Consider the following 17,053-nt stretch of genomic DNA (forward strand, 5'->3'; position numbering starts at 1 on the left):
TGGAGGCATCACAATCTTCACTGCAGAGGAGATCCCTCATAGTCAGATCACAACTATATGGAAATTAAACATGAGTCAATCCATTCCAAATAAACATCCATCTAAAGGTAGGATTTTTATACGTTTTCCCTCTCATAGGCATGGTACGGAATTCTAGTGAATCAAATCCTTTCCCTTTCACTAGTGAGGTACAGAATTCCGAAAGTGCAATGGGTCTACGGCGGAAGCAATCTCACTGGCTTTCCACCTTACTTTGGAGAACCTAGATAACAGCAGAACATATGTCAGGCTGCTGTTTAACAATTCGGTCTCTGCATTCAGCACCGTCATCCCCTCAGTATTAATTGCTGAACTCCATAATCTGGGTTTCTGTACCTCCTTCCACAACTGGATTCTTGGCTTCCATATCTAGAGACCACAGTCAGGGCAGGTCATTAATAACATGCTTCCTTGCTGACAATGAACACAGGCAAACCTTAAGGATGTGTGCTTAGCCCACTGCTCTACTCTCTCTACATCCATGATTGTGAGGTTAAGCACAGCTCAAACGCAACTGTAAATTTGCAGAGGACACAACTGATAATGGAAAAATCTCCGATGGCAATAAGGAGGCAGATCAGCTGGTTGAGTGGTTCCACAACAACATTGCACTTAACATCAGCAAGACGGAGGAACTGATTGTGGAATTCAAGAAGGGAATGTCAGGAGAATGCGACAGGCATAGCTAAGAAATTGAGACATAAGCGACTGCAGATGCTGGAAGCTGGAGCAACAAACAAGAAGCTGGAGAAACTCAATGGGTTGGGCAGCATCTATGGAGGGAAGTGGACTCTCAACGTTTTGGACAGAGACCCAATGAGTTCCTCCAGCATTTTGATTTTTACGTACCTTAGCGTTACTTCTCGCATAAGTTGGTTTACCATAAATAGATTGTACTGACAACGACTCCTGGATGAACTTGTGTACATTCAGAAATCAGCTCAAGTCCTTCTGTGTGCAACTCAACAGATATTCATCTTGCACCAGTCATGCACCTGTTGATGTCATCTTCAGACATCCCACCTCTCCTGGAAGTTCCAGGAGCCTCCCGCATATTGGTAGCAGTTCCCTGACGCCCGCAAATTATATACAATATTCTGACAATCGATTTTTTTGAGAGTGAGTGAGCGAGAGGAAGAGAGAGAAAGCGAGAGCGAGACAGAGAGACAGAGAGAGCGAGTGACAGACATAGTGAGAGAGTGACAGAGAGAGTATCCTGATTGGTCTCTCTTTGTGCTAAGTAGACCTATCCGTTTTCTCTGTGGGTGGGCTTTACAGTCGACCTCTCTCTCTCTTTCATTGTCCATCAGTTCAGTTTAGTGTCCTGCAGCACCATGGCAGAGTGTTCCTAAAAAAAGAAAATATAAAACGTACTTCACCCCAGACTACACTAAAGTGTACCCCTGCCTAATAGGAGTCAAAAATAATGACAGTGTTACTCGCTGCACTGTTTGCAACAGTGACTTTTCTATTGCCCATGGTGGGTTAAATGATTGTAAAAGACATGTTGAGGTGAGTTTAACAGGTATTATTACGGTCATTAGCATAGTTAACGTTATTTAAACTAGCTGGCTAGCTGCTAAGGAGCTACTCTATTGATGTCCTACGTGATGAGGCCAAACTCCCTGTAGACTTGCTTAAAGTTGTAATAGAATAAAAAAAATGACTCCATGGTAATATAATATAATATGTAGAAAGGGCATTCAGCATGGTGCATCACATTAAGACAGAATTCAGAAGTCAGCCGTCTCACAAAACACTTCTGAATCTGATGTCTTGCAAAATTAACAAATTCATTAATACAGACTGCTATGAGGTTGAGACTTCCGGCAAAATGCTCAAATCTGCCAAGCAAGCCACATCACAGTACAAGGAAAGCTTGCAAAAGAAATAGAAAAGCTATTTGCATTAGCATTTAGCTATTAGCATTGAGACTGCCAACAAAATACTCAACAAGGAATATATGTATATATATATATATATATGTGTGTGTGTGTGTGTATATGTGTGTAAATAGTTTCAATATGTGATCAAATGTTGTGTTCTTTCATAATCAAACGTCCTGTATATATACACCCTTGCAGGTCGACCGGATGGGGGGGATATGGGGTTGTGGGGGGCGGAGGTGGTGGTGCTATCTCCCTGAAATGAGTTTTTGCAGGGTGGGATGTCTTGAGCATAGAGACCATTTCTGAATTACAAAACTAACATGGTGCATAAAAGGGGCAATCTTTGACCTACATTAATCAGTCATTAAAAGCACAGAGCAAATCTCTTAGCAGCTTAACAAAGAGACATAAACTGAAGGGTCTCCAGCAAACAATGATGTTGAATGCACATCTGTCAGACTCAGCACAGATGCAGAACCGTCTCTATGTGCTCTCTCAATGGTTTCAGTCGTTTCTCTCACGCACCTGTGTGAAAGATGGGATGATGTTTCTCAGACTTATCAATCCAGTGGGGTTGAGCCTCTCGTGACAATCAGGACAACGGATTTTATCAGGGAACAGCCACTCATATTGGAGGCTGCCTGCATTACCCCTCTAGTCCACTGAGTTTTCTTTCACCTACATGGCACTCTTGTTTCTGATTGTCACCAGGAAATTCAAATTTATCCACATTCCCAGCAAACATCACAGCAGTAATGAACTCTGCCTACCTCCAGGAACCATCAAGGTCCCAGTGCAATGTCTGAATCTGTGTGTTTTAAAGGATATTTCCCCAAGTGTGCACCAACACTAAATGCAGCACACATCTGTGCACCAAAAGTGTGTAAATTCCATTCTCTAGGCCAGAATGCTTCAGCACAAGTAGCTGGTGAAGCAGAATGAATCACGACATTAAAGATGGATTTACCTTATACTTGAAGTGGGAATATATTAAAAGGTATGGGGAAGGTCAGAAAGATGCGATCTGAGTGAATGGCATTTTTCCTGGACTAGCAGTAATACTCTTGTCTTTGAGTTGGAAGGTCATGGATTAAAACTTCATAGTGGACTAGACACTCAGAATCCTGACTGACTACTTGGTGCATTACCAAGTGGTGTGCCTAATGGTTTCTCAGCTAACACACTAAACCAATTTCTATATATTTCCAATCCAGTGACCATTCGGAGGTAGTTTTGTTCTGGAGACGTTGTTGGAAATTATTTCAGCTCAGCTTTCGAGGGATCTTTACTTCTAAAAGCTGGATTTTGAACTCATATATATCTAAGCCCAAAAAGACCAGATCTGTCAATAGAATATTAATACTGTACAATGGTAATTTTATTTTTAAAAATCATGATGTGTTGGAAGGGGCTAAATGAAATGGTCTTATCATTGATTGCTATATTGTTAGGAAGGCTATTTGGTTCATAGACTAGTAATTAGGACCTAAATTGACTTGATATACTCAGTGTTGCCGATCACAGCCTAACTCAATCCCCTTTCTGTCACAGGATGGCCAGTCGCGGACTGTCCGGCAGTTCCAGTTTACAGACTGGCCAGAGCAAGGAGTGCCAAAATCCGGCGAGGGTTTCATTGACTTTATTGGGCAAGTGCATAAAACTAAGGAACAGTTTGGCCAAGATGGTCCCATCTCAGTTCACTGCAGGTGAGTTCAAGGTGGTGACAGAAGAAGCAAGCTTTTCATTGGCTTCAGGTAAAGGAAGTAGTTCGGTAAGTGTTAAGACAGCTCACATAATAATTGCAGCTACTTCTTAGGTACATGTAAATGATTCTAGAAAGTCATTTGAAGTGCAGAGAGATTTGACAGTCGGCAAGCAATTGAAATACAATAATTGGACTCGGTGACTCAGTGATTGAACTCTAGAGCATGGTAATTCAACTTTACAAGCTGGAGATAGGATGCATTAGATACAGGAGCTTGCTGATTAGAATCTGAAACTTGATTAATGGACATTGGGTTTGGTGATTAGTCTCACTGCCATGATGATGGGAATTCAGAGTTTTGTGACTAGACTGCAGTTCATTAAGTAGAGGTGGGAATCTGGTGATTGGCTTCTGGAGTCTAGTGATTGGACTGTGCTGCCTGATGATTGATTTTCAGTTAAGTCACCAAACTGAAGAAGCAATCCTTCTAACACTGGTCCCTGATCTGCAAGATCAAACATGCAAGATGGTGAAATCTTTTGCCAAATTCATGGGCACAAACTATGAAACCCAATGGATTGGATTCGAGATCTTTATAATTTGCCCCTGAAATTGAGGGTTTGGACGAGGTAGCCCACTGAATGACCCCTGGCCTGTAGTGGTCTTGTGTTTGCTACAAGGTTTATGATTGGACCCAAATATGGTTGGACAGGAAGTTTGGTTTCTGGAGGTGATGAATGATTTGATTTGTTGTGTCTGGAATTTGGAGAGCAGCTTCTATAGATGTCTTATATCATTCTAAAGCTTTGTGTTGTCAATGGAGCTTTGTGGTTGGATTCCGCAACATGAGGACAGCATATGGAGCATGGATTGGATTTTTCAGTTTTATGATTGAATTCTGGATATTAGTGACAGGTTTTGGAATTTGATGATTAGATTCTGGACCTGCTGATTGTAATCTGAAGGCTAGTGGTTAGATATGGATTTTGGTGAATAGCTTCTGGTCTTTCCTGACTTGATACAGGAGTTGGCCAATATATCTTAGCGTTTGAGTTCTGGAGTTTTCTCATTTGACACTACTGTTTAGTGATTGAACAGTGGTGCTTGGTGCTTTTAGAGCTCAGTGGTTAGTGGTCGGTGTTGTTGGCTTGCTAATTGGAGCTTTGTGATTGGACACTTGGAGCTTGGTGATTAGATTCAGAAGTCCTCTAATTGGATTCTAAAATTTTGATGAACAGATTCAAAAATCTGGTGTTTAATCTCTGGGTCTGAGTATGGTTTCAAGAAACCCTGATGTGGAGCCTGGAGTTGGGTGATGTTGGGATTGTGGCGTCTGGACTATAGTGATGAGACTTTGGGTCTCTGCGTTCAGGCTATAGAGCTGGGTGACTGGATATTGGTGATTGGATTCTGGTATTGACGACTGTGAACTATTCAGTCTTTTGTGTTAATGACAGGAATGTAAAAGTTGTAGTGAGAAATTCAAAAGCAAATTGTTCCCTGTCCATATCTGCAGGAGGTGGGGTTGGATGTCAGTTGAGGAAGATCAGCTGATCTCAGATTTGGGTACTTTAATGTGAACCCTTTTCTGTTACTAGTGCTGGAGTTGGCCGGACTGGGGTCTTTATCACGCTCAGCATTGTCTTGGAAAGAATGAGGTACGAAGGGGTGGTGGACATTTTCCAGACTGTCAAGATGCTCCGAACACAGCGACCAGCCATGGTACAGACAGAGGTAAGGACAGCCAGAGATACACCTCAGCACTTTACCCAGTACTGGAGAAAAAATTGCCCCTCACTGCATAGTTGTAATAGATGCAGATTCTACCCTTCGCTCCAAGTGCTACAGGAGGGAATGTCATATCTTTTCCTGAATGGGATGAGATTATATTCATCTCCTGATTTGTTATTACCATGTACACTCTTTACTCAATGAGCTTCATGTGAACAAGGAATTTTACTGCAGCCTGGTGTAAATAGTAGTAAAAATAATTTGAATCTGACCCTGGATCTGACACCCATCATTGTATTGTTTCCTGAGCAATGGGTGAATCACTCAGTAAAATTCCAGGCACTCAGAGAACAATCCACTTTAAACCACAGTTTTGTCAGTGGTGCAATTTGAAACTGAGATTAGGGGAACTCACTAGTCAGCTCATTCTGAAGAGGCTGACTTGGGTAAATCCTCTTTAATTTGGGTACAGACCTGCACTCCATTCAAACATCTCCAACAAGCCTCCCACTCACCTAGGATGCAAACCGTGGCAGTCCCTGAACCTATTCAGCCTACCCCTCTCAACTCTAGCAAGTTGTTATTCCTCTGAACCTCTTTCACCATGGCCCCTTCCCACATTCCAACCTAACATGCACTCTCCACAGTGGTGCTGTGGGCCAAGTGTGTGAATCTACTCAGTGTCACTTGACCAGTTAGCACTTGAGTACCACTGAATTTGTGATAACTTTGGCTCATGCTGAAAGTGGCCTTTGTCATGCAGCTCTCTCCTATAACATGAGCATAGTATATGGACCCTCGTAATGTGAGCCCTGATAAACTATGCATTAGGCACAAAATTGGACAAGGTCCCGTCAGGAGTACTGTAGATCCCTATTTAATGCACACCTCTGTGTGTAGTTTTTTGCAATTTTTTTTTGCGGGGCCATGTTTTGGATAATGCACAAAACACAATTGTGTTTAAATGTTAAAACAAGAGATGCAATCCTACTTCCAGGCATTATAACTACTGAAGAAATTAATGGCTTCCCAGCAAATGTGGATGAGCTGCAGTTTGTGCAAAAGTGAAAATCTAAAGAGCAATTCTGAAAATAATACAAGGTTTCTGAGATTAACTAGCCAACACTGTACTGAGTTGCGCCACTATTTTGGAGGAAACTATTATCTAAGCAATAAATATTCCACTCAGACAGAGGATAGATACCTTTCTGGTCACAGTTCCTTTCCAAGTACTCTAAGCATGTACTAATCAAGGTTCTTATAGATTAGTATCACTTCCTGTGGCTGGGTATATTCCCTGGAGTCTCTGCCAGCTTCTCTCCTTCAATCAATACTTTTAGAGTGGATTAAATGTTCGCTATTTCATTATGAGACTTTGCTGTATGGAAATTGCCTACTATGTTTCCAACCTTATGAAAAGATTCAATTTTGAAGCCCACTTTGACTGCCCAGAGGCACTATATGAATTGCTTTTCTTATTCTCAACATATTTTTTCTTCATATTTTATTCGAGGTCAATAACACTGGTGAATGTTTCAGTAACGCTCCCATGTCTGTTTTCAGGATGAATATCGGTTCTGCTATCAAGCGGCATTGGAGTACCTTGGGAGTTTTGATCATTATGCAACGTAAAAAGCCATTGATCATCAAACTCAACAGGCCACAATGGACGCGGAGCACCTCTTCTGAGCTACATAGCGTGCTTGAAAAGTACTTTAACTCTAACCACCGCCGGGGAAAAATATTTCAGATGGACCCTAAGGGAACTCAATGTTGTAACCCAGAAGAGAAGAAGGACCCTGGTCTATTGGGGGATCATTTTAATTATTGGACAAGTCCTATTTACCTCAAGTGTTCAACTGTGGTGAAATGGATCTCGAATTACTCTGTGGACTGTCTGATGAAATATCAAGGACACACAAGCAAAAAGTCATTCAGAAAGTGGATGAAGGAAAAACATGAAAAGATGGGATCCTGTCTTTGGTTACATCATTAGAGTTCTGCTTGCTTAAAAAAATCCTTTTATTAATCAAAGCTGTGAGAAAAAAAAAGCATTAAAGGAGACTGCTCACAAAACCACATTTACTGCAGAGGCTCTTTCTGCTTGGTTTTGTCTACTGTGTAGTCATTTAAGGATCACATTTTTTTCTCTCTCTCTTGCAATAGTCCCTGGGTCATGCTTCATCTAAGCATGTTCTTCATCTGTGCCTTCTCCTTATATTAGATCCCATTATGAACTGATAGGTCTTTTCATGATTATGCCACATGCTTTTATAATTTGAGTAACATGAGCGAACTGCACATTGAGAGCATCCTTTCAAGAGATGTGCATGGTTATGAAAATGAAATAAGTTGTCCCTTCATTCTAGTTGAAAATCCAAGGCAGGTCGAAAGACATCACCTCAGTTGGTGATTCCTACATGCCAAAAGAACAAGGGACAAGGGGCTCTTTTTGGAGACTTGCAGTGGAGATGGTATGAGAGAGCACAGGAGGAGTTGTTTCATAGTGCACTCATTTTGTTTGGGAGAAAAAAGACATGAGAAAGATCCTTGCTTTCCCTTTAGAGTGAGGGATTGTATACACTGCAGTCTGTTGAGAAGAGAACAGGAAATAATACCTAAGCAAAGGAAAGAATAAATTAGAAACATAAGGTTCCAAACTGAGACACCAATGTATCCTGAACACAAAAATAATCCAAGTTTTTCATCTATCTGGTAATCAAGTTAAGGAGGAGGCATTGTAATTTTCATCAGATATTTAAAAATGATGATTGTAATGGCAGGGCAAAACACGGTTCCACTCTTCTAACGGTTGAATCGGGAGCCGGTGAAGAGTTTTAATCCATTTTCATCTCAGTATTTCCATTAGGAATTCTGGCCTTGGTAGTCTGGGACCTATCCTTCCACTGTTGGGATGGCACTAGTGAGATCTAATCACTCATTTCTGGCATTATTTTATCACCTTCCTGCACTAAAATGCAATAATCTTTCTAATTGTCATTGTCTGGGAGAGAGTGTGGAAAATGGCCAGATTAAAGCCTCTTCTGGTTAGATTTTTTTAAATCTAATACGTGAAAACAAAAATACTGAATACATTTCTGTTGAATGTTTTGTAATGCTTTTGAAGCAGGTATTCTTTTTTCAATTCACAGTCATACCACAGCCTCCTGCTCCCCACCAACCAATTTATCTTGCTAGCTCCCAGCCTTACATTGAACACCACAAGCTCGATGGATGGCTTGCTACATGGCCACTCATCCAATCTCATCAGTATCCTTCAAAATGATTGTTTGAGAAGAAGGTCTTTAACAACCTTGTGTTTCTAAACATCGCACTCCAAGGCATAAAGCACTGTGATATTGAAAGTATGTTTGGTGTTCATCGTAGTCTTGGTGACATCAAAGTAAAGGAAGGACGGGTTTGGACAGGTATTACATGAAATAGAGTAGGGTCTTTGTATAATTTGTAGCTATGTGTATATTCATGTGTGGAAAGAATTATTGCAATACCTTCACTTCTAAAAGGGGAACATTCAGGTGACATTAGAAGGCAATTAAAGATTTTAATTTGTAATGTCCAGCCAACTAATTGAACCCACTGAAAGACGAGCACCAAATGCCAGTTTCCAATACAAGTATCTTAATGTGAATAATGTCAGGCAAATTGACAAGGTGTTGTTAACCCAGTGATTGTTATCTTGGAAAAAAATGGTGCAGCCAAGAATGATTTCTCTTTAAAACTTCATGCAGACAACACTTACATTTCTTTCTCATTGTAAAAGGTTTTCTATCAGGCTTGATACCCACCTTATAACATATGGTTTTGTATTCTGACCAAGCATCCCCACCTAAGATCTGAGCTTTATGAATGTCAAAAAATCATTGAACTTTTTAAAATCTGTCCTTGAGCAGAAATTTCAGCCAGGAATGAGGGTGGAAGGGTGTGAGATATGATCCTTAATTTGGATGGTTATTTGCTATATCCAACAATAATCTGACCTGACTATGAACCCCCAGTGTAGAGCAGCTTCTATTATAGTCCATGTTTTTGTAATAGTAAGCCTTCTTATTTACCCTTTCATAAAATTGGTGATTATACTGTATGTCTGTCATTAATAACGAATCCTATGTTGTTTCTGGAACTGCCATTTTCCCATCCTAATAGACAGCAGTACATAGTGGGATGGTGTTGGGAGGTGTGTGTGTACACACCAGACACAGGGTGACAGTGTTAGGAAGTGTGTGCCCTTTCCTGAGAAGTACACAAGGACTACCAACCCAATCTCTGCTTTCTCTCAACCCCATGCAAAAATGGATTGTGTCCGGAAAGATCATCTTTCCCACTTAGTCTTGGTCCTGCTAATTAGAAATACATAACCATAGAGAGGTTCGCCTTCATCAAGGAGAAAAAAGATAAGTCAATCTAGATGACCTCAGCAGATGAGAAAATTAAGGCAAAAGAAAACAAAACCAGATTGATTTTGTGAGTAATTTTCTTAAATCTTTTGTGCTTTGTAACATATGACAAACATAATCTTTTTTTTAATTGTGTATTTGTTCCTTTTTTAACAAAAATCTGTCAAATTAAAAGAAACAAAAAAAGCATTTAAAATACATTTATTTGTTCATATTATGTTTAAAGACAGTCTATTTTTTCACTGTAGAAATGTTTGTGACTGGCTATATATCATTGGATTCCAAATGTTAAAAGAGCTTTCTTTATACCATTTTAAGAATGTGCTCCATTTTTCAAGATTGCTTTCCTGCTTTGTTTTGCCCCAATTGGAACTCAGTTATGTTGGGATAAACAGAAACTTGCCTGGGGCTCGAGACTGCTACCTGGTTTACTCTGACGTGTTCCTTGTCAATGTCTGTGATGAATTTACTCAATAACTTGTGAAAGTTGCCAGACTTAATCAGTATGAGACAGCCAAATTAATGAGATGTTGAATAAAAAAACAAAGGAACTGTCATTTGTATGAGGGCCAAGTGATTATTGCTTTTGAACAAATGTTACTTATAACTGAAAATATAATTGGTTATAAAAACCACTGTGTATGTAGATATGTTGACTTTGTATTAAAGGAAGATTGTCTGGAGAAATTGTATGGGTCACTCCTTCAAGGTGTCCTCATGATATCAATCTATTCACGTACAAGGGAAATTAGAGATGAAATATGTGACAACATTTGTCTTGATCATCTATTACTTCCATGCTTTGTGATCTGTTAAATTTATTACACATCAGTTTAATTTGTTTTAAGCAGTGTGTGGTAACACAAGTGAAAATACTGAGTGTTTTATGAGCTTCTTATTAATGCCGATAATATCTACCACAGTGCTGCTTGGGGTAGATGGAACCATTGTAAGATAGTAACGCCACAGGCACCACAATTCTGACTTAATTAATGGAGCACCTTTCCTGACCTTTGATGGTGTACAGTGCTTCTCAGTTAATCAATGTATTTCTTATGTTAATAAGAATGCATGTCCTCTCCATGCCAGAGGTGGTAACATTTCACAAGAGAAAGCCTAGTCTTTTCAGAAGGCCTTTGACAAGGTGCCGCACATGAGGCTGTTAGCAAGATAAGAGACCATGGAATGACAGGGAAGTTACTAGCATCTGTGGAACGTTAGCTGGTCAGCAGAAAACAGAGAGTGGGAATAAAGGGATCCTATTCTGATAGCTGCCGGTTACCAGTGGATTTCCACAGGGGTCAGTGTTGGGACCGCAGCTTTTTACAATGTATGTCAATGATTTGGACCATGGTATTAATGAATTTGTGGCTAAATTTGCCGATGATACAAAGATAGATGGAGGAGCGGGTAGTGTTGAGGAAACAGAGAGCCTGCAAAGAGACTTAGGTAGTTTAGGGGAATGGGCAAAGAAATGGAAAATGAACTACAGTGTTGGAAAGTGTATGGTCCTGCACTTTGGTGGAAGAAAAAAAAATGGGCAGACTATTATTTAGATGGGGAGAGAATTCAAAATGAAGAGATGCAAAAGGACTTGGGAGTCCTTGTGCAAGATACCTTACAGGCTAATCTCCAGGTTGAGACAGGTGTGAAGAAGGCGAATGCAATGTTGGCATTCATTTCTAGATGTGATATTGAGGCTCTATAAGGCACTCATTGAGACCACACTTGGAGTATTGTGTGCAGTTTTGGGCTCCTTATTTTAGAAAGGATATACTGACATTGGAGAGGGTTCAGAGAAGATTCATGAGAATGATTCCAGGAATGAAAGGGTTACCATATGAGGAATGTCTGGCAGCTCTTGAGCTGTATTCCCTGGAGTTCAAGAGGATGAGGGGGATCTCAGAAACATTCCGAATGTTAAAAGGCCTGAACAGATTAGATATGGCAAAGTTATTTCTCATGGTAGGGGATTCTAGGACAAGAGGGCATGACTTCAGGATTGAAGGATGTCCTTTTAGAACCTAGATGCTGAGAAATTATTTTAGTCAGAGGGTGGTAAATCTGTGGAATTTGTTGCCACGAATGGCTGTGGAGGCCAAGTCTTTGGGTGTATTTAAGGCAGAGATAGATAGGTTCTTGATTAGCCAGGGCATCAAGAGGTATGGTGTGAAAGCAGGGGAATGGGGATGACTGGAAGAATTGGATCAGCCCATGATTGAATGGCAGAGTAGACTTGATGGGCCGAATGACCTACTTCTGCTCCTGTATCTTATGGTATTATGGTCCTAACTGAGTAAGAACAAGAAGCATTTTGATCTTGGTTTGTGAAGTGCAACTGCTTGGTTATTAACCAGGACAGGGAAAGGTTAGAAGACTCTTAAGTAACAAATAACATATTTGCTTGTACATTGCTTCCTCATGGAGAGCAAGACAAACCTTAACTCACATTTCTCAGTGTTTACTTTTCTTAATACTGTCTCCAAGAACCAGTTAATACAAAATACAGAAACATTAATTTATAAATGCTCTTACCATTCAGCTATATAAGAGGATAATATTTGATTTTATTTTGTTCTTTATGTTTGCCCTGTCATAGATGATGGCCAATGGAATCTGCTTTTCAGTCCAAGCACATAATTATGTCCAAGGCACAGGGAATACAGTGTGAGTTTCCATCCACACTTTCTGAGAGCTCCAGATCAACTGTGAACTCCACACCAACTAGAGTACTGTATGAAATTAGGAAAAAAAATTAATTATCCTAAGGAAATTACATTAAAATGTAAAAATTGAAGTCTAGGTAAAGGTCTGTGTTTTCCATTTGGCCACTCCCAAAAAATCTTAGTGTTTTTGAGGTATCCGTCAGACCTAGTCCGAAGACTGCTTCCAACATTTACTCATTTAGCTAGAGAGAACACAACACACACTTTTCAGCTGTGGAAATTTGACACTAAAATTGAAGTTACCAAGTTTCAGCAAGATAAGACCCAGATCTGGAAATAGAGAAGAAGGTTGGAATTTATGTATGTAGAAGGCACAGAAAGCTGGAAGTGACAACACTAATAACACAATGAACTTGAAGGTCAATTTTTCACTGATATAGAATTTGAACAAAAGATGCCAATAATTGCAGACAAACGAAACACTAAAGCAGAAATTAAGTGTAACTAATGACCTGTTCTTTGTGCCCTTCATTATATTTTCACTTCATTGATAAGACCACACACAAAATTCCAAAACTAATAAGGTTAGGAGAGGGGATGACTCCAGTTGAACACTTCCCTTTTCTGCTACCTAGGGCTATGATTTCTTTCCAGTGATTGGAGTAAGGATTCATGGAAGGAGAGCGGTTGGTTTTTTCCTGAAATTCAGCTAACTTCAAAGGCTGGAAATATGAAATAAAAAAAAACAGAAGTGCTGGAAACACTCAGGAGCTTGGGCAAAATCTGTGGAGAGCCAAACAGGCTTGTCATTAGGATGGTAATGATGGTATCCGGGGAAAGACATCCACATCAACTACATCATCCTCAATAGGACATTAGTAATGAAAAGAATGATGTTGTATTTGTTAGCATAGTGCATTACAGGATTAATAACAGGCGTGTGAATCACTGGAATAGGGTTTGAAACAAGCAGTGCAAAACTGGTCAAATTCTAATTGATTGAGAAAATACTGCCATGATAAATATGCCTGTCCTTTGTTACAGAAAAATCCCTCTGCAGGTGAGTGATTGTTCCTTCACTTTGCAAAGAAGAACAATTTACTAAAATCCTCATTGCGTCAGTTCCAACAATGACTTATGCCCTGTTGCTTGGATTCTGTGGTCTGCTATGAACAGAATGTGTTCTCCATATGCTTTCTGTGAGGCTTTACTCTGATTTGTGGTAATTAAAGACCTATTTCTGTGTGGCATTGGCTGCAACTGATGGAGGGTTTGTGTGAACAGGGCAACATTTCTATTCAAACAGTCAAGTTGAAGATTCATTTAGCAAGCAGAACTGAATGCCAGAGATAACCATCTCAGAGGAGGAATTAAAAGCAGTCTACAACAGAACTGAAACCCATTGAAAACCTACCCTTTCTGGGCCAGATGAGGTGCAGGCAACCAATCCACATCCATGTGGTAGATGGGTCATTACAATATTTTAATAAAGTCAACTGACTTTTTAATCACATGAGCCCTCAGGAACAGATGCAGAGTATTGAATACATGAGGGCATTGCCTTTACAAAACTAGATGGAGGCCGGTAAGAGCAGAACAGGTCCAGTGAAGTACTCCACAAGTGACCTGCACCCTTGAGGCCAACTTTGTGGACACCCAAGTACTATCCTGTTCTATATCCCCCAATAACCATTGTAAACATGCCCTCGGCATTGATTACCCACCTTAACCACAATCTACTCTCTAGATCACCACCCAAAACTGTGATTAAAATTCCTGTCATGATCCAGGACATGCCCACCGTCCTTCACCGTCTCTGTGCCCACCAACCCCTGCACCCAACTACAGATGAATACTGCAGAACACTCAGCAAATCTGTCCTCCAAGCTTACAAGTGCACCAGTCTCTTTCCTTCACTAATGGGGATGCATAGGGGCTTCGGGACTCGGTGATGATCCCAGCTTCCTTCAATTTACACAAGTGCTGCCAAACATCCTCCACCTCTGTAGGGGCCAGTCGTCGTGACCATTCTCTGAAATGGGTATCCTCAGTCACCCGAATAGTGTGACACGTGCTCTTGGAACAACCCACATCAGACGCATCAGTGGAAAAGACACCTTCCAGCTTCAACATCTTCTCCACCAGCCTCCTCTTCCAACGTTGAGTTCCCAAAGTTGAATGACTCAGTGGTCAACGTTCCCCTCTTTTCCAATAGTTTCTCCCTGGCGTGTCTCACAGGGACACTAGACATCACCGTCACCGGGAACAAATGTGTCAGGCGCATCCCCCGCTTAAAGGTGACTTCCCTCTTCGTAGTGTTCCTGACAATCACTGCCATCCTGCTTGCCTGTACAACTGAGGGCTTCTGCAATTCGGGCCTCACCATTACCCCAGCAGGAAATCCTGACTCCCACTCATGGTCTTCCGGTGCGTCCACTAAGAGGGCACTCCTGGAAATTTGGGGGTCCCCATCACTCTCGCCACTTCCCCAGGCCGTACTACCATGGCATCGACTGGGTGAACCACACAGTTCCTCGTCTAAATTCAATATCCGGCCTAATATAGCCACGCACTTCCTCAAAAGCAGCTCGAAACACCGGGTGCACGGACAATGTTCCCAGAAAGCTCTCGCCAGCCTTCTCCTTGCAGGCCCTCGTGAGCCTCCTCACAAGAGGGGTGTTGGTCCCCACCAGAATTGAAACGCCGCACTCCTCAACACGGTCTGGACAAACTCGCACTAATATATCAAGGACCTCAGACATTTCCACATCGGCCACCGAGAACTCCAACTTCACTGACAAATAAACGTCATATGGATAATCATGGGCACCAAGCCCCCAGATCTCCAGTGCCCTGAATGGGGTCATTGGTAAATGCTTCAGATACCGGTTGTAAAATGAATGGTACAACAATGTGACCTGTGACCCGGTGTCAAGTATGGTTTTCGCATAAATACCCTCTATCTGTAGCATCACACTGGAGTATGGACCCACTAAGTCTTCTGGAATTGGGCCTTTCGCTTTCGGGGGTTCCTTGGCATATTGCTGGGAACCTGCTCCCCCAGAGACACCAGGCCATTCCCTCAGCTGGGTCTCCTCTAAGTTTTCCCAATGACTCTCCCTGCTTAGGAACCCAGGGGCTCACTCTCCTTCTCGTGTGACACCAGCTGCCAGCAGCCGTCCGCATTGTTTGTCCCCTTGGGGGATCCATCTCCCCCCCATCAGCTCCATCACATGGGGGGGGGGAATCACACCCACTGATAACAGCCGACATATCTCTGTTCTCAACTCTGCCACAATCTCCTCTACTGCCCCCCGGGGTAGGTTATCTGTGGTCACTTCACGCAGGGGCTACTACCGAGGACTGTACCCTGCTGACGGAGCCCTCCCATGCCTCTAACGTGTTCTCTTCTTCCCGTACGTCTCTGATCAGCTCAACAAAAGATGGAGGAGGCGCGTCTTACAAGACCTTTGGAGACTCCAAGCAATCATGTCAGGGGACTGGGCGCAATTGGCTACCTGGTCCATTCTTAACTGATCCACCTCAGCCGCCTGAATGACCCCTCTGTGCTGCAAGCAATTTAGCTGCTTCTCTAACCGAAAAATAAAAGCAGAAGGCTTCTTCCCCTTCTCCTAATGCATTTTCTGAAACAGCACCAATTTATCAAACCTCTGCCCACAATCGCAACTTTAACAGTACTTAACAGGCAAATTAACAATTCATCTGGAGTACGAATATCTACACCAGTCAGGGTAATCACACTGCATCTAATGGAATCAATCCCGAATGTAACCCCCACAATTGTAACTCTCCCTTCGGCTAGCAGCTTAATATAGGGGTGATAGCCCCCGGCCCGGCCAAACTTAAGAAATCTTGTTTAGGTGGATGCTGCTCAATGTGTCCCCTGTTACAAATCAGTACCATGAAATAACAAACAGTATACAATATGCAATTAAACAATTGAGCTTTATAATTCCTACTTTGACTATATGGTTAGTAAAGAAAACAAAAAAGAGAAAGGGCCCATTCTCATGAAACAGTCTATTGCGCAATGTTGGAACTCAGTGATGGGGCCGTTCATCCACCATCGACCTCCTCCAATCGTCGCTGCCCTTCGGACCCTCGCTCCAAGTCCACTCTGTCCAGTGGTCTACCAACTCCCTCCATTCCGGTCTTCTCTCCTCATCTCTCCCCGGCAAAAGACCTGCGAATTCCTGGATCCCAGACACACAAGAAGGAAACGGTGATGAGTCGACTGATGGGACTGAAGGCTAACAAATCCCCAGGTCCAGATGGTCTGCATCCTAGGGTACTAAAGGAGGTGGCTCTGGAAATTGCGGATGCATTGGTGATCATTTTCCAATGTTCCTTAGATTCAGGATCATTTCCTGATGATTGGCGAATGGCTAATGTTATCCCACTTTTTAAGAAAGGAGGGAGGGAGAAAACAGAGAACTATCGCCCTGTTAGTCTAACATCAGTAGTGGGGAAGATGCTAGAGTCCATTATTAAAGATGAAATAGCAGCATATCTTGATAGCAGTGATAAGATTGGGCCAGGCCAGCATGGATTTACCAAGGGCAAATCATGCTTGACTAATCTATTGGA

General features: G+C 41.7%; 1 protein-coding gene across 10 annotated transcripts in view; it reads left to right on the top strand.

The window, feature by feature from the left end:
• The window catches only part of LOC140188305 (receptor-type tyrosine-protein phosphatase delta-like), a 493,362-nt gene extending 482,904 nt beyond the window's left edge, over positions 1–10,458 (top strand). For all 10 annotated transcript variants that reach the window (XM_072244426.1, XM_072244416.1, XM_072244420.1 and 7 more), the window contains 3 exons: positions 3,480–3,634; positions 5,232–5,367; positions 6,928–10,458. In XM_072244426.1, the coding sequence (XP_072100527.1) occupies positions 3,480–3,634; positions 5,232–5,367; positions 6,928–6,996 (360 nt within the window). In that variant the 3' untranslated portion in view covers positions 6,997–10,458. The remainder of the gene's footprint in view (positions 1–3,479; positions 3,635–5,231; positions 5,368–6,927) is intronic.
• The last annotated feature ends 6,595 nt before the right edge of the window (positions 10,459–17,053 follow it).

Source organism: Mobula birostris, chromosome 26 (assembly GCF_030028105.1).
Source record: "Mobula birostris isolate sMobBir1 chromosome 26, sMobBir1.hap1, whole genome shotgun sequence".
In the NCBI taxonomy this organism is placed as follows: domain Eukaryota; kingdom Metazoa; phylum Chordata; class Chondrichthyes; order Myliobatiformes; family Myliobatidae; genus Mobula; species Mobula birostris.